Here is a 21,374-nt window from a genome sequence, read left to right on the forward strand (position 1 = left end):
TTCCCCGACAAATTTAGTTGCATGGTTTAGATGGTGATATCAGATTTTTGGTTATCTAGGCAGCATCTAAACCCTAATTGTGAAGAGAGTTGCCATCATTAACATTGAGGCATGAAATGTTTGTACGTAGGTTGAAACTTTGGGAAAGAGAATATTAACAGGCATAATTTTCAAGTAATTACATCGGACTTTTGTGAATCGGAGTTACGGGTTATGACATAATTTTTTTTGTTTGTGATGGAAAATAACCGAAAACCCTAACCTTGCAAAAAAACATTCAGTTGGAGATCTTTAGAAAAACCATCAGGACACTTCACCAGCTGCACTATCACCTTCAAGTAATAAGTTATCGTTTGGAAAATATTGTTTGTAAAACAAAGAAAAAGAAGGATAACATTAATAAATTAATTTTTTAAACAGCCAGGAAATCTCATTTAATGCATGTACCTTTAAGATAATTTCAGAATATTTTCTAAACAGAGTTTCTAACATTAGTCTTAATTAACATAACAAGAAAGTCCTAGATCTATATAAGCAGAGGCAAGACATGTAATAAAGAGCATTTGCTTATTACTAGTTTTTACTTGAAATTTTGATACTTTCCAATTTGTTTCTTGTTGATTCAAGTAATTTTGTTTCGATCATTAATTAATTAGTTAAATGGAGAATAAGTTCATTGCTATCTATTTCTGCAGAAACTTCAAAGTAAAAAAAACCCTAACTGAATCATACAGAGGAAAACAACAATCAAAAGCAAACTAAATTGGAATTAGATATGATAATAGGAAGAACCCTAGCAAGAACACAAAACAGAGTAACATATCGGAGGACGAAGTTGCTAATTGGGCCACTATGTGGCTCTTAGGTGCTCAAGGTTATATTTGATTGCAAATAAAGTTGAAGTGAATATAATGGAAAAGAAAAATGAAGTAAATTTTCTCTCAGTTTCACTGAGAGCTAGTTTTGGGTTTGAATTTGTTTGAATTATTTCAAAATCATCCCATGAAAGGAGAAAAATTGTGAACTTCGAAACATAATTCACACAATATTTTATCTCTAATGTTTTCTCATATGCTTTTTTTGGTTGTTGAGGAAGTGAAAGAAAAAGAGAAGAACTCTGTGGAATAGATTAAGAAAAGAAAAGAAATGTCAAAATTTTCTACGATTTGGCTTACGATAAGAAAATCAAAGAGAAAGTTGTGTGGAGGTTCCAGCCTTGGAATGTTTGTATGATTATCTTGTCCATATCTTTGGAGACAAATAAACTTTTGATTTGCTTTCTCAAAATCTCTATCTTTTTTTTTTTTGCTAGGAAAAATCTCTACATTTTAGAAGGGAAAAGTTTTAGGATGGTTAGAAATTTCAAACACAATATTTTTTTTTGAAATTTTCTTCTCTCCATCAACCATCAGAGAAAAGAAATGATTCCTCTCTGATAAACATCATTTCACTTTCTTGGCAAACAAACAAAGTTCTAATATTTTTCTTTTGACTATCAATTATTGGATAAAGAAGATTCTGAAAGTTTCTTACCCTTCTTTTGGAAGAATCAAAACCTAAAGCTTTGGTAGTGGAACTGAAATCAACATATCCTTCAACCGAAGTCCTATCAGAGAAAAGCTGCCCACTATTGTAATAATTAGTTGGAAATAGAGCCCTATGATGCTTATGGCCAAATAGGATATCCGACAGCATAAGATGATGGGGTCTTCATCATGCAAATAACTAAACAAATTTGAAATTAAAGTTTTCATAAAGAAAATTTGTTCTTCCATCCTTTTCTCTCTAGCATTGCGGAGACCATATATATATTTAGATTTTTTGCATGAATACCCTTCTAAATATCAGATTTTGCATGAATACCCTTCCAAAATTGATATTTGTATGTGTACTCTCGTAAAACACTTATTTTGCTATTCTACCTTTTTTTTATATTTTTATTTTTACATATGTATCCATGCTATCTAACGGCATTAAAAAATTAACGGTTTCAAATTAAAATAACTAATATATCCTTAATTGGTAGACATGCAAATAGATTGCAATCCTAATAGCAGTAGGAGAAGACAGGAACAATAGCATAATTTTAAAATTTTATTTTATTTTTAGTTAATATAAATATGATTTTTCTTAACATCGTTAGAAAAATCGTTATATTAGGGACATTTGTACAATAACAAAGTTTTACGAGGGTATATATACAAATATCAATTTTGAAAGAATATTTATGCAAAATTTGATATTTAGAAGGGTACCCATGCAGAAAAACTCTATATATTTATATGCCATGCACAACTTTCTTTGCCTTGTAAACAAAACAAAGTGGTCTCCTTTCAGACCACCATTGAAAAGAGAAGCATCTTATCCCATGAGACTTTGGAAACTCTTACGCCTAGCTGGCCTCTCCATCAGCTCTTTTCAGCAAATCAGTGCGTAGGGTGGGGCATGCAGTGTGATCCCGCACTAGCCATAAAGCCTTCCTCTTTCATATAACTCTTTTCTTTAATAATTGTCCTCTTTTCTAGACTTAGCTTTTCATGATGCACATGAGAAATTTGTAATGAGATCACAGAGAGAATATATGGATTCACAGAGAAAAGCGCGATATCATCATTTGACTCCAGGAGCTCAAAACATCCTAGCTGCAGAAAATTCCTCCAATCAGTATACATCACAGAGCTCTATCGCTTGTGCAACTTGGCAAAAAGAAGAGGGATCATAAAGGTGTTGGCTGGCAAACAAAAATGAAAAAAGGAGTGAATATAGAGCATCCTCCCCTCTTCTAGCTTCTGCTTTTGGCGAAGGCTATGGTGAAATAGGTGCAGGCTGATTCTCTTTTGGCTGTGGCTTTTAAGTGTTATAGCTGAAACGCTAGCAGGAATTAAGTTGCTGGATTCTTGACGAATATGAAGACCAGTCTAATTTTAAAATGAAGGCTGGCTTTCAATCTTTCAAGTCATGCATAGAAAATACAAATATATTTTAGAGGCGGCCACTCGACATGGAAGAATGGTCAGCGAGGGAACTCTGAAAGAAAAAAGAGTTGGTGTAGGTCTCCAACGAGGATTGCACCCACCCAGAAAGCAGAAGAGATTGAGACTAAAGACCACCTACAAATTGATGTCTTGTTGAATTTGCTAGTGCAATGCAACTTGGACAAAGCACCAAAGTTGTAACCATACTTCTACCTTTCTTTGTTTCTTTTATGTATTAATACACACATAGAACAAGTGCCGAACCAGATTTTTGGTGCAATACGTGGGGTCTGGGGTGTTTTGTCAGGCCCAAAATGTCAATTCCCTCCCCCCCCCCCCAACATTTTTTTCTGCGAAAAAATCCGGCTTGCGCACTGGGAGTACACGAACAATCGTTCTTTTATATTGGCTTCATTCAAGAGTATTATAGGGGAAACATGATTCTCATGCAATTTAGCATGTTTCATCGAAGAAGAGAATTAATATTTCAGATACCTGAAAATAGGCAGAGAGAAATATCAATAAATCACTTCCTTTAGCATAGTTTGGATGACCATTTGCTGATTATTGCTTGCATGTCATTTCCTGCATGAGTTATGTAAAGTGGCAAGTAAATTATGGATGATTAACACAAGTTAAGGAGCCTGCATTATGTGTCCACCAATTAGGTGAACTTAGATCAAAATGAACCTGGAAGATCTAAGTATTACAGACTGAAAAAGTGGACAAGATATTTATTTGGAGGCATTTGCTGGCATGGTTCCAAATTCTGCAAAGCATGATTTGTTATGTTGAGTTTACACAGGAGAATGTGATTCTTAACTTAAAGGCTAGTGTTCTTTTTCTCTATTGAATATAATCATGTTAATGGTCTAACAGGAGAAGCCTATGCACTTTCAGTATTTTGCTTAAGTGCTAAATGAGTAACTCTAGCATACTCTTGAAAAAAAAATGAGGAAAGGTTAGTGCCTCAAGGATCACAATCTAGGTTGCAGGCTCCCATATAGGCAAATATTTCAGACAGGCTAAACTAGTGTTTTTGAGAATTGTCTGTTAGTTTAGCATTGTTCATTGCTTAACATGTTAGATCTCATGTGGAGTTTTCCATTGCATTTTAATTATTATTTCTTGGTAATCCTTCGCTATATCTTCTTCCAAAAAAAATGTTTATACTTCCAGTTTACTCATTTTTTTGTTTCAGATTGCTAGTAAGATGTATAGGTTAAAGTCATTGATAATGCCGTTCCACATAAGTTTTGAGCTTCAAGGAGAAACACATCATCGATTTGGTTTCATAAAATTTTGACTTACTGATCAGGTAAACAGTGTATGTGCTCAAACTGCACACATGATTGCAACAAAGTTTGTGTGCACACATGAAATTTAGAAACTATACAATTCTAAATAACTAGATAAAGCATTCACATATGTGTGCTATATATAACAAGATCAGAATGATGACCTGCTTCATTGGAATCCACATGGTAGATAATTAGTGGGACTAGGAGTATCTGAAGTTCTAGTTTTCTCAATAAAATTCCTAGACTAGGAATGTTACCATCATACCATGTCATTTTAAACTTTTCCAAAGGATAAAACTATTCATCTCCTCCAAAGCATATGGCTAGTCTGATTCTTGGTGTCTTCTCATGATGCAAGTGCTTCCCTCCCTTTTACAGACATTTTGGGGTCTCTTGATGAGTTGGTTCTTAATTGTCTTCAGTAGAGGAAATGACAACATTGGAATTTTTCTATATGGGCAGTTTCGTCATGAAAATACTGGTAGGTGGATAATTGAATGGCCCTTGGAGAGCACTATATAATAGACACCCATCAGCTATATATGTATATGATTCACCCATCCATGTTCATATCCAGGAGATGAGGCCCTTCTCTTTCTCTTCTCTCAGTTAACTTGTGATTGTGTGTGTATGAGAGAGAGAGAGAGAATAATGAAAGACATTGAGGGAGGTGACCATGAAAGGCAAGGTAATTACATCTACTATCTTTGATGATCATATATTCTTGACAGTTGTTCTGGGAAGTTCGATAATATTTGTCACAGCAAATGAACTAGAACTGATGGATTCCACTTTCCCTCCCTCTCATTATTTTTTCATTCTATAAGTTTTTCTTCCTTTCTTTGGTTTAGAATATTTTTTTTAATCTTAATAAAAGATTAGGAATACTTTAGGACTTGATTTTTTAAGGTTGGTTTGTATTGCGTGTGTCCTTGCATTTTTTGTTTATTTTATTTTTCTGTCACTTTATTGTTCTTTTGAGCAAATTTTATCTTATTTTATTTTTCCATAAGTAATGACAAGGAGCCATGCAAAACCTTAGCATGTGTGAATTTGTTTAATGAGCAAGGTTATGACAAAATGTGGCTTTCGAAAATCTCATTTGCTCTCAATGACACTAATAAAAACTCAACCATAGTAACTCACCAATGACATCTTCTCACTACAGGTGCACTTTAAGTGGTGTTTTTTATCAGGTCATACCATTGAAAAGGATATCCTTTTTGTATGTGGGATATGATAATGGATGGATTCATCATAGATTGTAAAAAACTAAGAAACCCCTTCTTTCTAAGGATTAGTTAAATTCTGTGCAAAATTTTATGTTAGAGCTTTACATCAAGATAAACATCTTCTCGTTCGTCATTACAGCTAAAGAATAGACCTATATATGCATGAGCTAGAAGGATACAATTCACCATTTAACCCAGTTTGATGGGTCCAAATACTTTAGTAACACTTTAACACTCAAACCTAATCATCTTTTATGCAATGATCGCATTACTTTCAACAACGCGATCAAAGGATTTATAAGACATATTTTGATTTTTAATCAAAATACTTTGAAGCACCATTAATTACCAACTGCCGATCTGGCATGGGTGTTGAATGGCTCAATCTCCCTTTAGACTTGGCTTCCATGTATGATGGATTGTAAGATTCATGATCACAGTCATCTCTTAAACAACATTCTGAAAACTTATCAGGATGTTGCTTTGGAGTTTGGACGAGTAATTGAGCATACGACGTTGTGGCTCTTCGTGACACTACTAAAATCTAAGCGATCGCACCATTGGATATTTTATCACTATATAAATTATATTGGTGTCACGACCAAGTATCTCACTTAAAAAGAGTAGCCAAAAAAAATACTTTTTAGATTTTTTTGGTTTTATATAAGTATCTAAGACCTACTCAGTGTATAGCTGATATGGGACTAAACACATGTCCACATGAATCCTCGCATACTCCTTTCATTTAAGCATGGTGTCCACATCAAGCTAAGGTCCTAATCCATTCATAAGTACCACAAATCCAGACATAAACATCATGTTCATAACCCAAGATCCCACCCAAAAAGCCTAGCTAAGAAGGTGCTATTTGTTACATGGCACCATTATCAGCCTAACCTATTGTCTCATGCTGCAGCGTCCTTTAATCCATATGGACCATAAATCAGATCTGCTTTAATACCATTTGTCACAACCCAGGATCTTATCTAAAACGGCTAGCAAAAAAATTTTACTTGGGTTCCTTGGTTCTATATAAGTACTCAAGATCTATTAAGTATATAACCGATAGAACACTAAATACATAGTTGCATGGGCCTCACAATCTATTGACTCCTCAAGGCACTTAAGGGTTACAAATAAATTTGTTATAAACTTAACTGATGTATGCATCTCATTAATATGGATACAGGAGTACTAAAGGCAGTAGGAACCCCGACCGAAATTGGAAAGCTAGTATCATCTTAAACTCGTAGAAGACATAGAATGGTCCTTGCCTGGTAAACCAGAGGGCCTTGCCACATGAGACTTGCCGATGTTACATGGTTGATCATCATAGATATAGCCTTAAGAGATGGTTAAAAAAATGGCTTTAGAATGGCTGTCTGATAGGATGGGTATTTTCCAGCTTAAGGGATCTCGAATTGGTTGTGCAGAAGGGGAGGTTATTTATGACCAGGCCCGTGTGCTTTTTTCAAAGCACTCCATTGTTCCATGAAACCCGTTTGATACGAGTCTCATTCCAAAACAATGCCTTGCCATGGTCTTCATGTCTTCAACCTCCGCATGCAGGAACCTTGTGGTCTGCAACAGCCCACATCATCGCAGCCGTGATAGGATCTGGTGTTCTAGCGCTTGCATGGAGTGTCGCTCAATTGGGTTGGATCGTCGGGCCTCTCGTTCTCTTCGGCTTCTCCTGTATCACCTACTACACCTCCACTCTCCTGGCCAACTGCTATCGGTTTCCCGATCCGATCGATGGAACAATTAATCGCTCATATATCGATGCAGTTAGATCATATCTAGGTAACCTTAAACCTTCAAAAGAATCAAAGTTTCTGTTTTCCTCTGAATTCTATTACTTTGTTTTTGAGCAAGTTGTATGTGTTAATACCACCTCTTGCTTCTTCTCAAGGACCTAGAAAAGTATTCTACTGTGGATGTGCGCAGTATGTGAATCTATGGGGAACTATGGTGGGCTACACCATCACAGCTAGTACTAGCATGATGTAAGTCCATTTTACTTCAATTTTGTTGGCGTTATGGGCATAGTTGAATGGATTCATGAGGGTGTTTCTTCTTTGCATGCTGCTGTAAGTGCGGTGAAGCGAGCAAACTGCTTCCATATGAATGGGCATGGTGCAAGATGTGATGCTTCTGGGAGCATGTTCATGGTGGTGTTTGGGTTGTTCCAACTTATTCTATCGCAGTTGCCGAGCTTGGAAAACATAACATGGCTCTCTGTGGTGGCAGTGGCGACATCATTCGCTTACTCCTTTATCAGCCTCGGCCTTTGTATTGGTAAATGGGTTTCCCATGGTGATTTCAGAGGAACACTAGCTGGTGCTACTGATGGATCATCAGGCGACAAGGCATTCAATGTGCTACTAGCCCTGGGAAACATAGCTTTTGCCTACACTTTTGCTGATGTCTTGATTGAGATTCAGGTAAATTGTTGATTGTCCCCAAGTTAATGATTCTTTCTTTCAGCTAACACGGCAGAATAATTGCTCCTGTCCATCCATAAACACTTGCTGTTTTTACACCTAAGCAAACCTTGATGAAAGCTGAGTTGACATTGGATAGTTCATGGAGGGACTCAAGCTTATGGTCATAAAAGCACTATTGAATCTAACCAAGTAGATTCAGTAAGGCTTATCTGTATTGGTTATATCAATTCAATGAAGTGTGCTTCATTTAAATTGCTCCGAACAAGATAAAGCTATGAATGGAAGTCACATGTCTTCATCAATTTGGAAAAAATAAGCTCCAAACTTACATAGATGGTTTCAAATTCCTAAATGATAGGATACACTGAAGTCACCACCTCCCGAAAACAAGACAATGAAGAAGGCGGCATTCTATGGAATTGGCTTAACCACCGCTTTCTACCTATCACTTGGATGCGTAGGATATGCTGCATTTGGAAATGAAGCTCCTGGTAACATCCTCACTGGGTTTGGATTCTATGAGCCCTTCTGGCTTGTTGATATAGCCAACATATGTGTCATTGTTCATCTCATTGGAGCATACCAGGTATAGATCCAATTCAAGCATCAGACTGTAATTTTTCGCATTTCTTCATAGCTTGATCTCTTATTGACTTCAACTATTCCCTTTAGGTCTTTGCACAGCCAATCTTCTTCAGGTTCGAGAATTATGCTGCATCCAAGTGGCCAGAAGCCAAGTTCATTCACACAACCTACTATGTTAGAGTGCCATTTACAGAGGTTGGTTCGCTGAGCTTCACGCTGTCGAAGCTCATCCTACGAACTATCTTCATCATGTTCACCACTTGGGTCGCCATGCTGCTGCCATTCTTCAATGCAGTCCTGGGCCTTATCGGAGCTCTAGGCTTCTGGCCGCTATCGGTTTACTTTCCGGTAGGCATGCACATAGCTAGGAAACAGATCTGCAGAGGAGCATCCAAATGGTTCCTGTTGCAAGGCCTGAGTCTGCTTTGTCTGCTCATCTCCATTGCTGCGGCCATTGGCTCCATGGCGGATATCGTACATAACCTTAAGGTTGCTGCTCCTTTCAAGACTGTTTACTAGGTGTGTGCAGATGAATCCACACATCACATGTTGCAGCTGAAATTAACTATGATGTAAGGGTACTATTATGAGAAATCAAATATAAATGAGAAAATATCGAATTCTGCTGCATTAGTACTACTACTACTCTAGGCCTTGAAGGAGCACAAAAACTTGTGGTGCTTGTGGGCTTAGAATGTGCCTGAGAAATTGTAATGTAATTATAGATATATCAATTAAAGATCTATGCTTTTCATATTGTTGTTCGAGTTCGAGCCTCTTTTTAACGTCATCTCGAAATCTTTCTCTTCTCCCAGAAGAAGAGAAAAATAAATGCTAGTACTTTCTGAATTTTAGTGATGCTGAATCTCGACATTGTTCGTTGCAGAGCTTCAAAAGCGCGCATATGCCATATGCACCATCGATGAGTTTATAACTCTGATGTTGCCTTGAAGCAAGATGAGTAGATTATTACAGAGCAACAGGTGTGGATGCAATAATGGTCCTCAGGACAGCAAGTTCTTTTTGAATGTAGACTATGCCATTTGAAATTATCCAGTCTGATTAGCTCTCTCTGCTCTGTGTTGTTGGCTACAAATTCCAGAAGTTTGGGTAGGTTAGGCCAATGGACCTGTGTTTTATTGCCAAAACTGGTCCTGTGTTCAGCTTAGGGGCCTAAAATCTTAATTAATTGATACATAGAACAATCATTAGGTTCAGAAATCAGTATATTGATACAGAAATTTATGATGCTTTGGCTAGAGCGATCTGTAATAACTTATAGCCTAAGATAAACTTTCTGGGCAAGGTCAAGTTATGGCGACTTATTCCCAACTTTCTCAAGTAATGCTTATGTGACTTACTCCTCATGAAGTTGCACCAGAAAACCCAAGTGTCATCACCTTCAACAACAGCATCAAAATTATTGACTAATTCTACATGTTTTTAGACTTTTTCAAATCATGTAGAAGAAAATCCACGATCGATGAAAATGGCAGCACAGCTCAACTTTCTAAACAGCACTAGAGGCAAGGTTGAATCCAGGACTAACTTCATTCTTTCAGGTGATATATTTATACACAAACACATATATTATGTTGGAGAGGTTGGCATTGTGTTTTTGGGTTCTGTACTGTTTAATACTAAATAATTGTGTTACAACCGAAGTATGGTTAGCAAATCACAATGTTTCAACTAATGAATGTTTAAGAGGTAAAAAAAATTTCTTGGTGGGTGAATAGATATAATCAAAACATTTATCGGTGGCTTCGATTTGGTTGAAAAGAACTGTACTGGAGATATGAAGCTTGTATGACTGTTAGGATTAATGTATGTTTGGATCTAGTCTCGAGACTGTTCCTTATACTCTCAAATGAATGTTTTCTGTAATTGGCTATGATGGTTTATCTTGCCAATGTTCTTCTCTTGGCGTAACGAAGCTCCTCACTCCATCGGAAGTTACAGGACAAAGGGGCAGGTTTGGACCTGATCTGAAGTAGGAGTTAAAATGCCTGCCAGCTTTGATTTTTTGAGATTGGACTAGAGAGCTGCCAATGAAAATGAAAGCAAATCTGGTGCTTGGAACTGCCATGCTGAAGGTAATAGATTTGCATTAACTATTGATGGATAAGCTTATGACTTCCCTGAAATAAAGATGGATATCCTAAAGACATCATCTGTGAGGAAGAAAAGGGAGTGTGACAGTCCTCATATTAATTAATGTTAATCCAATCGCTAATGATGGCATCGATATAATTAAACACTTGAACGCAAATATAAAAGCCACAGTAACATTAACTCCTCTTGCTCAAAAAAGATTTTGATACTCAAGCTGTAACTAAGAAAGTTTACCTTGGAGTCAAAGCATGCGGTATGCAATTTGAATAGAAGTATAGGTTTTTTTATCATTTTTCGATTCTCTTTGAACCAATACTGACCAGAAGGAATGTGAAATTTTCACTTTCTACTCATGAATTAGGTCAATACGACAAATAAGTTATTGGCTAATTGTATGATTGGTGCATGTATGACACAAATAGCATAGTAGCATTTCTCATTACCAGAATTTATTCACTTGAGTAACTTCACATGATCCTACTCTTAACAATTATTTTTTTTCCTTTTTATTTTTTTGATATATTTAGTCTTGTAATATCTTGTTATCTAAATATATGCTCTTAAAAAATGCAAATACATACTTCTTTAAATAATACAACTGATAAAAAAATGCATGTCGAATGATTCGATTCATAATTTTACGCATGTGTTTAGAACAAGCACGATTTCTGTGGTATGCAGATATATGAAAAAGATGACTACTACGATTTTTGTGTTATGTTCGGCGTGCCTTGCTAGAGGATGACTCGGCGACGGTGATTGGGTAGATCCTGCAGGTTTTGGGTGGAGTCGGCGACTACCATCCGCTTTTGAGAAATATTCGGGCTATGATTCATGATGAATTGGTGCTCCAGATGAAGCACGTATTTCGAGAAGCTAATGGGGCGGCAGACTGGGTAGCATCTTTTGTTGCTAACCATTCGGGGAACTACGACCACCTATGGAAGGGTGAGATGAAGCTACCAACGGCTCTCCGTGATGTGCTGCTTTTTGATTTTCTTAATTATATTTGTACACATTATGATACTTCCGCTTTAGTCAAAAAAAAAAAGAAAAGAAAAAAAAAGAAAAGAAGGAGAAGAAGGATAATTACTACGATATGAAGGTACGAAGTGCTCCTCCGTTCTCTGGCTTTGTCCAATTCATTCTCAAACAAGATATGAAAGTACCAAGTAGAAGAAAACAATTCCATATTAGTTGTTCATTATATGTTCATTATATTATACGTGGTGTAGATAAATGATGAATACTACGTTCTTTCAACGTGCAAGGCACTCAATATTGCAACACAAATAAAATAGCTTTTAGAATCCATCCTCCACCTTCAAACCATTCATTATATTCTCTTCTTTTCAATGCAAGCAGACCTACTCCTGATCTCATGCCCCTCCAAAAATCTCAAATGCGTCACGCCATGCAGGAAGTCTCCTCCCTTTCCGTGACTCGCGTTGGTTGGGTACGTCCCCACCCAAGAAAAAAGTTGGTACAACTCCACCACCACCTGCATTAGTTTTAGACTTTTCCAAACCCAACCAGGCCTCAAATTTTATATACCTACGTACCTGCAAGAAAGAAGGGAGCATTTTGCCGACCTCACCCTTCCATTTCTTTTATTCCAGCCACCTCACCATGCTAACCTTCCCTTCTCCCACTCCATTATTCTAAAAACTAAAAAAAAATAATCTAGATATTGTTTTCATAGTTTTTTTCAAGCTAGTAAATAGACCATTAAAGAATTATAAACCTATAAATCCAGAAATATATTTAATTTTTTTTTTAGTATTTGACCATCCCAAAACAGCTGAAATTTTTCGTTCATTTAAAAATTTTAATTTTTAAGAAAAATATTCCAATTTTATGGATAAGTTCCATCGTCTTGGAGGGGTCCAAAGATTAACGGTTGCGTCCACCCGTTGCTCTGAGATATCTGAGTAATGGTAAGGGATGGAGGGGCCTTTCAGATCATGTTTTCTGAAAAGCTAATGAGCTGCGGACTGGGTAGCTGCTTATGTAGCCAGTCACTCGAATCGTACCTTGTAGGCTAGAGATGGGGAGTTGCCCCTAGCACTCTGAGGTATTTTATTTTTTGATTTTATTGGATGCATCCGTACTCGTCTAGTGTGGTCCACTCACCTTAGCAACAAAAAAAAAGAAAAAATACTCCAAGAAACCATCGGGTTTTTGATAAATCAAGTAGACTGAAATTTAAAAAATAATAATAAGAATTTTTTTATAAAATAAATAAAAAGAAAAGTACGTGCAAAAAATTTTGCCCCACGTGTCAGATGGACCGGGCCGTGGCGGACCTTCGCAGAACCGTGGATGATGGCGCGGCGCACGCTGCCACGGCCCGCTCGAGCCCGGCTACAATCTCCGTCATCGTGGGCCGGTCCCTGCCAGCTGGGCTCACACAGTCAACCGCCAAGAAGCCCACGAACGCCACCGCCTCGATCTCGCTCGGCGTCGGCGGCGGCAGCCGCCGGTCCATCACGCGGTGGATGTCATCCGCCTCGATGATGGGTACAGCGTACTCCACGACGTTCCTCGGTGTGCCGCTCTCATCGTTCCGGTGTACCGCTCTATGCCCGGTCAACAACTCTAACAAGACGACTCCAAAGCTGTAGACGTCGCTCTTCGCGGTCAGGTTCTGGAGCCGGTAGTACTGGGGGTCCATGTATCCGACGGTACCCGCGGCTCGTGGTGACGACATGTGGCATGTATCGTCGTCGTCGCCGCCGTCGCCGTCGTCGTCGGGGGAGGGGGAGAGGAGGGAAAGGCCGAAGTCGGCGACCTTGGCGGTCCACGTGGCGTCCAGGAGGATGTTGGAGGGCTTGATGTCTCGGTGTATGATGGGCGGCACGGCGTAGACGTGCAGGTACTCGATCCCCCGAGCCGCGTCGAGCGCCACCCTTAGCCGCGCCGCCCACGAAGCCAGCGGCGGGGCGGCGAGCTTGTGGAGGTGATCATGGAGCGTCCCATTGACCATGAACTCGTAGACCAGAACTCTTTCGCCGGCCTGGCTGCAGAAGCCGAGGAGCCGGACTAGGTTCTTGTGGTTGACTCTGGAGAGGAGAGCCAGCTCGGAGAGAAAGGCGGCTTCGCGGTCGCGGTCGCGGCGGCGGCGGTCGGCGTGGGAGGTGGAGGCGGCGGTCGCAGCGGGGGCCTTGGCGCGTTTGATGGCGACGATGCGGCCGTCATCGAGCGTTGCACGGTAGACTGACCCGAAGCTGCCCGAGCCGATCTTGTGGTCGTCGGAGAAGTTGTTGGTGGCGGCAAGGAGGACGGCCAGCGGGAATTCCTCGATCGTCGAGCTGTGGCCTTGGCTGATCATCAAGCTCAGCCGCCGGTCGATCGGTAGGTTCGAGCCTTCCACTGCTTCAAGCGGCGGCGGAGCTGCTGCTGCTGCACCATGTAGTCTCACCATGTCATGGACTCGGCCACTGTTTCGGTAAATACGGAGGAGGATGAAGCATATGGCAGTCGCAGCCAATCCGACGGCGAGGCCGACGGTGGTGAGGACTATGATGACTACCCTTCTCCTGTTACTGCTTGTTCCTTGAGGTGGTGCTGTTGAATTTGACTTTGGCGGCGGCGGCGGCGGCGGCGGCGGTGGTAACGGCGGTGCAGGATTAACTTGCGATACAGACCAACATGGCTCGCAGATGGCGGCGCCATGGCTGCAGATGTTTGCAGAGTCCGCCAAGATGCAAGAACAACTGGACGCCGGTGCGCAAGCTCCGGGCAGCACGCGGTCGAACACCATGGGACGGGACTCGAAGATCTCATTCCCCCAACAAACCAAGGAGTAATTAGCCATGAGGATCCCACACAGAGTATTGCCTTTGGCTTCGATTCCCACGAATTGAGACTTGGAGAGGTCATCTGGTAATTGAGAGTTCCCCCCCCAGCACTGCACTGTTCCATTGGTAATCAGAGCACAGGTCCGGTTCTCTCCTAAGGCCAAGGAGGTGATCTCAAATGTTGCATCCACTTTGGGAGCACCAATTCCCCAGCAAACCAATTCACCACACTTGGAGATCCCGCACGCATGCTGAGATCCGGCGGCAACTTCAACAAAAGAGCCGTTGGGCTCACGGCCTACAACGGTCGAATCATTTCCGAAGCATCGGATCTCTTGGGACGCTGATAATAATCCACAGACGAACTCCGCACCGACGGCGATGTCGGTGAAGTTAACCTCCTCAGGGAAGACAAGCTGCGGCCATCGCCAGCAGTCGAGTTTGCGGGTGGCGCCGCCTTGGAGGCCGCAGACATGGGTGTCGCCGGCGGAGAGCGATACGAGAGGCGGCCCGTGGTAGAGCCGCTTGGAATGCTGGATCGAAGCATTAGCGGACGACTCTTGTTTGAATTCCCACCAGCGCATGGAGGATTCATTGGAGACCGCGGTGGGTCCGAGCGCGCACAGGAAGCCGTCGCCGGCGGCGATGGCGGCGTAGGATTCGTTGTTGGCCGGCGGGTAGTTCCTCTGGACTCTTTTGGCGATGCTGGTGCAATTGAGGTCGAATTGCTTGCTGGTGTGCGAAGGAAGGAGAGCGCAGACTATGGTTCCATTGGAGACGTGGGAGATTGCGACGGTGGATAGATGGCAAGAGATGGAGGGGATTGAAACGAAGAGAAGCAGGACTAGGAGGAGGAGAAGTGGGGAGTAGTTTTGGAGAGACATTGGAGAGGAAGAAAGGTGGTTAAGGGGATAGAGAATATCATCGTAGCAAGGAAGGGAAGGAGAGAGAGAGAGAGAGAGAGGAGAAATGAGAAGGAGAAGGTGTTTGAAGGGTAATTGGAACCTTCTTTTTTGGAGTATTATTTTTGAAGGGGTGTGAGATGAGATGGTTTTGTTTTTGGGTGCATATGAGATGACATGGTTTTTAATTGATGGGCAAGGTGGGATGGTAAGGAGGCTTTAGAGAGAACAAAGACCGAAGACAAAGTGGTTTGAATTCTACCAACCAAGGCTTAAGAGTAGGGAGTCTTGGAGGATTAACTCTGTTCTCAGACCATTTCTTTTGTTATTTTGTGTTCAATTTGGATATTATCATCTCTAGTGAGTGTGAATGAACCTGGAGTTCGTTGAAGACTAATAAGGGGAAAAAAAAGGAGGCATCTCATCAGTCTCTTTTAAACTTTAGTGCTTGCAAAGTTGGTAGGGGCCTTTTTTTTTTCTCTTCTTTTCTTTTCTTCTTTTATCTTTTTGTGCATGCAAAAGCATTTTTATTAAAGAGAGAAAAGTTCAAATAATTTTTTGTCCAAGCAAATAATTATTTCGATTCCTATGTTCAGTAAACATGACTTCTCTGGTGCATCTAAGCAACATAGAGTTCATGTAGTTGGGTGTTTAGTATCTGAGAAATGAAAAGAGAAGTTAGGGATTATACTTGTCTTGAGTGCATGGTTGTTTGTGTGGTAGGGGTTAACAAACATACCAAGTCATTGAAGATTTGTCAAAAAAGGATTTTTTTCTTGAAAAAAAGTAGGTTGAATGGTCAGCTTCTTAGAACAAAATTATTGGATCATAAAGGATAGTGGGGAATAATTCAGAATAAACCTACCAACAACTGCTAGCTTCGGTAGTTGGTACATTCCTCTCCAAGCAAGAGGTCTCAAATTCAAATTAAACATCATTACATATAGTTGATCTAGGTCGGCTTCTACTATTATAATTCAGAGGATTAATTATTTCCAAATGAGAGTCCTTCACTAACATAGAGTACTCTTACTCTAATTATACCTGGATTCTCTTAAAGTAATGATTGTATTATTCATAAAATATTATAAGAATTGTCGATATCAATTTTGCTATGATTGCTCATTATACGACGAAGCATATTTTTGCAATAAATTATAGCATATATTTGGAGAAAAATTAAATTATAATAATTGGTGAAAGGATCTTAATACCTCCAAAATCACGGACCAGATGTATTCATTTCCCCCACCTAATTTGATAAAGATTTTTCTTTGACAGAAGTGATATAGAAAAGGATGGGAAATCAGAATATTTCAAATATGACTTACATGGCTAATCATAACCACCATTCTACTTGGTGAACAAAACTGGCTGAATTGGTGGGACACAGCCTCTCAGATGGAGGACTTTGGATGGAAGACGTGAACAAATGGCAGCCATTGACAGTTTGACCTCTCTCATGGGAACATCATGGTTTTGACAACTTGATGGTCTAGTTTGGGGCTTTGAAGGATACTTCGTTTGGAATCTGGCCGACCTTTTCCTTCTTGGCTATCAAGAAAAAAGCCTTCAATACTCAGTAATGCCATATGATGGAACGAGATGAGTGTAATTCATGAGATTGACAGAGTATTGGTCCATAGCACTACTTCTCTTATGATACATGATGCTGAAGCTTTTTTTTTTCTCTCTTCGTGTACAACGGTGGCTTACATCCGACAAATGTGAATACGGCCAACAAAATCAGAAAACAAAGGCTATATAGAGGCTTCAGCGCAGACACGTGGTCCATCCAGATAAACCCTCCAGAGTGATGAGCAATAAAAGAGGCAATTCAGTCAACAATACAGTTTGCCTTAATAATGTAGCTTTTTCTTGGTACCAGAATTGCACTACAGAGTATTTTGGTTCATTTAATATGATAAAGTATTTTGGTTCTCCAAGAGGACATAAAACTAGTTTTTGGTGTGAGACATGTGAGGTTGTGCAGTTAATTTTGGATCAAATACCAACTTTGTTATTCTAGGAACCTTTTGTGATCTCATTTTAGAATGGGGTTAGAGTTTCTGTAAAGCCTTTTTCTAATAAAAGCTGGATGGCTTTGCCTCTCTTTTCATAAAAAAAAAGAAAATATTTTTGAATGGGGTTAGTATTGAATGAGAAGGGGTAGGACCGTAGGAGTTGGGGGAAAGAGGGATGGACTCCTAATAATCACTTGCAAGGCTTAATTCATTCTCTCTTTTTTATTCTATCTAAAAATAGATCGTTGTAATGTATTATTCTCGATGAAGAAAAGTATATTTTGAAAACAATTACCGTCCTCGCATCTAGGTAAATGACATCACATTTGGCCGGATTTTTTTCATCCCTCCATGATATCATCTTTTCAGACTTTTTTTTTGCACGCGTCTAAAGCACTGCTCGATGTAAATATCTAGATCTCATTTCTTCTTGGCTCATGTCTGTCTTAGTCTCAAACAGCAAAATCCCCAACTTTCCATTTGTGTGATCCCACTAATGGTTTTAATTATTGATTATACAAAATGACAAAGAAAAATAGGTGATTCAACAAACTTTCAAACCATCCAAGTCAGCAGTTAATTGATCTCCACTTAATAGTTAGACCTGCTAGAATTGGTTGTAAACCAGTTTGGAAGCTTACAAAAAAAATGGAAGGAGTCAATGTTTTTTCTACCACAAACTCATCCGGAGAGCTGAGGTGCCAGAAAAAGTTTAAGGTGTTCCTCTGGCCAACTCTTCAAAGAAGCTGCACGCTCGTGATGTTCTTGAAAGGAAAAACTGAGAGACTGGGTGGTCGGGTTTTTAAGTACTTTCTATGCAATGCAGGTGTAGAAACTATGAGGATCCATGCAGGTGTGTGTTTAGTCCCATATCGGTTATTTACCGAGAAGATCTTAAGTACTTATGCAGGATCAAGAAACTCAAATAATACCTTCTAGCTAGCCATTTTGGGTAAAGTCCTATTACAGAAACTACAACTTACCTTTTTCTTACATGTCCTTTTACAAGATCTATGGACCACCCTTATTAGATGCCTCGGATAGATTGGATTGCCTTCCAATCTTCATGCTCTTTGCACATCTTGGAGATCAAGGAAAACTCATAAAAGTATAAAGAGAGGTTAGGATTGGCTACTTATGGCTCTTTGTTTTGGCAAGGATGGCACGGGAGGAATAGAAGAATTTTTCACTTGTAATCTCTCGTCGACATGTAAATACTCTTTGTAGTTAAGTAATTTTCAAATAAAATCAAGGGAAATGCCTCACGTCCTCCATTTTTCCTCAGAAAAAAGAGAGCTTATGAGTTATGAACGAAATGATTAACCCTAACAACTATATAATTTCCAGTTCCAACTCATAAGCTCCGATCCAAGAACATCACTCGCTTTGACAAATTACAATCTTATGTGAGGATGATCGACCTATACAGTATTCAGCAAGTTGCATCTGAACAAGTTTTTTTTTATTATTATTAGAAAACAAAAACACTGTATCAAAACAGGAGAGGGACATAAAACTACCTGATAAATGAGCCCCACATGAGCTTATAAAACCTATTTAAATGGTTGTTTGATCTTCAAACTATAATTATTGAACACTTGGCAGGTCATCTACAGGAAGGATACCAACTTTGAACAGATTGTGTTGTGGCCTCACGCCCACCAACCCCAACGTGTACTTCACTCAACCCAAATTGTGTTGGCCAACGTCCACTCACGAAAGTCAACCAATTTAATACTTGATTTGGACTCTCAAGGTTAAACTCCCTTCTCCTTCAGGCGCTGCGGCGGCCAAGCTCAAGTCCAAGGCAGGCAGTTAGATGCTTGGAAATTATTTGTGGAGACCATGCTTAGTTAGAGCCTTAGAGAGGTAGATCATCAGTTGTTTGAATACATTAATTAATGAATCTTGTCCCACATTAGACCATCAATTCGCCATGAACCTTGTATTATTATTGAGACCATCAATTCGCCATGAACCTTGTATTATTATTGAGACCATCACCACTTCTTCCTTTTTTTAAAAAAAATGTATTTGTAGAGGAAGAGTGTTATCTATTAATAAAAGTAATACATAATTTTCTACACTTGTATATTATGCTACGCCATGACAATCTACTCAACATTTCTTTTTTTTTTTGTTGTTGGTTGAGAGAAGAATTAGACAGATTGATCTAATTCTTTAAGAAAATGAAGTGAAGTACAAGGAAAACCTACCAACTCCTGAAGAAGGTAGCAAAAGCAAAATTGAAAAGAGTCAGATTTCAAGATTTTAAAGACTTGTTCCAATCACTTCTCTTGTTTATAAGAAGCAATCCAGTATTGATCAAGAAATCAGATATTACCCTCTCCGGCATATTAGCTGCACCTCTAATCACTATTTCCAAGGAAACTAAAAGTATCATCTATAGATAAAAAAACCTGATGGAAATCTTTCTTTTAAAAACTAGTGCAGTCCTATCTATCTACCCATCTATCTATCTATAGAAGAGTTGGTTTCAAAGATTTTGAAGACTTGCTCTAAGCTCTTCTTTTATTTATGAGAAACAACCCAATCTTGATCAAGAAAGCAGATATTAACCTCCTCAAAATATTAGCTTCACCTCTTGTCATCATATCCAATGAAATTAAAAGCATCATGAATGGATAAAAACCTTGTAGAAAGCTTCCTTGGAAAACTATTATACAAAGACTGCCATCTATTAGTCACGGATGAGCCGTTGCTTGCCAGAGCCATCCCATCCCCAACCCCAATCCACACTATCCCAACCCACCTCACCTAGACTCCCAAGCAAACATCACTATTAAATGATGATCCCATCATGTCTGTAAACTAAAAATCATTCTTGATCCATTGAAAGCATCGCATGCATTGGCAGTTTGGGACCTGCCTAACCATTAATATGAATAATTTAAGCCAATTATTAACATAGAAAGTTCCAAATAAATAGTAAAAAATAAAATATGATATAAAAGAATGGATAATATAAAGTTGCAAGTGGAGAGATTCTGGCATATCACCTTTACAAATCATTGTTTTCAGAGCTGCTAACAAACAATTCTACTAGGCCAATTGAGTACAAAAAAAGAAAAAAAAAACTATTATGCATTTAATGCATGTCCCCACTATATTGCTTGCTTCATTCAACTTTTCCACTCTATTTTTCTTAATGCTTGCAGATGGATGACAAAAGGCCATTCTCAATTGTCTTACATCCAGTTAATTCTCGTGATGTTAGTCGGACTTCCATAAGGAATTATCTTTAAGTATAGGCCTCCCATTAAGATGTATAATAATCAAAACGACTAAGATAATTTAGGTATTATCCATCAAAAGTTTGAAAAAATTTGTTGTCTTATGTTCAAATCCCTAACTTGACACGAAAGTTCAATAAATACAATAGGCATAACGGTACATGCTCACCTATAATACTCAAACCAATTAGACATCAAGCACTAGTGAGGGAAGGGAGAGACCTTGTCTTGATGATAGATATGAAGACAATCATGCCTTGTTTGGCACACAACAAGACAGAGAAAGTAGGAAGAAAGGATAGTTATCTTCGCAGGCTGTTAGCCTCTGTTTTCAGTTAAATAGGATTAGATGAATAGACACTGCAACAGAGAAGTCATCCTGGTCTTATGCCAATGTTGCAAGAACAAAATGCACCCCACCTCACACCACACAGGCCTAAAATTGGTAATCTTGTGCAAAACCACACAGATATAGACATACTTTTTTGGAGAAATCATGCAGATATAAATATCACTTGATATTTTCTCGGAGGTTCCTAAGTCTGGTGGAGGACCCAAGTGTGGTTAGTAGTCCTTGGAATACATTTTACATGATTCTTTAGCTGAACAGAAGAGCACAAGTAAGAAAAAAGGGAGTAACCTAAGGAGTCACCAATGTGTCACTGGATCTACAATGTGATTTCATGAGGACCGCTAAGTATGTGGATGCTGTGATTTCATTGAAGTTTTTTCTTCAGAA

General features: G+C 39.2%; 2 protein-coding genes across 2 annotated transcripts; one reads left to right on the plus strand and one right to left on the minus strand.

Moving 5' to 3' along the window:
• The first annotated feature begins 4,816 nt into the window (after window positions 1-4,816).
• On the plus strand, window positions 4,817-9,296 carry LOC103711056 (amino acid permease 6-like). The gene is made up of 6 exons (XM_008797029.3): window positions 4,817-4,964; window positions 7,078-7,311; window positions 7,421-7,514; window positions 7,604-7,952; window positions 8,314-8,541; window positions 8,628-9,296. The coding sequence occupies exons 1-6, from the start codon at window positions 4,907-4,909 to the stop codon at window positions 9,057-9,059; spliced, it is 1,395 nt and encodes a 464-aa protein (XP_008795251.2). The 5' UTR covers window positions 4,817-4,906; the 3' UTR covers window positions 9,060-9,296.
• A 3,553-nt stretch (window positions 9,297-12,849) lies between these two features.
• On the minus strand, window positions 12,850-21,336 carry LOC113462997 (serine/threonine-protein kinase-like protein CCR4). The gene has a single exon (XM_039130800.1). The coding sequence runs from the start codon at window positions 15,337-15,339 to the stop codon at window positions 12,937-12,939; it is 2,403 nt and encodes an 800-aa protein (XP_038986728.1). The 5' UTR covers window positions 15,340-21,336; the 3' UTR covers window positions 12,850-12,936.
• Between the last annotated feature and the right edge of the window lie 38 nt (window positions 21,337-21,374).

This window comes from Phoenix dactylifera, chromosome 10 (genome assembly GCF_009389715.1).
Source record: "Phoenix dactylifera cultivar Barhee BC4 chromosome 10, palm_55x_up_171113_PBpolish2nd_filt_p, whole genome shotgun sequence".
NCBI lineage: Eukaryota > Viridiplantae > Streptophyta > Magnoliopsida > Arecales > Arecaceae > Phoenix > Phoenix dactylifera.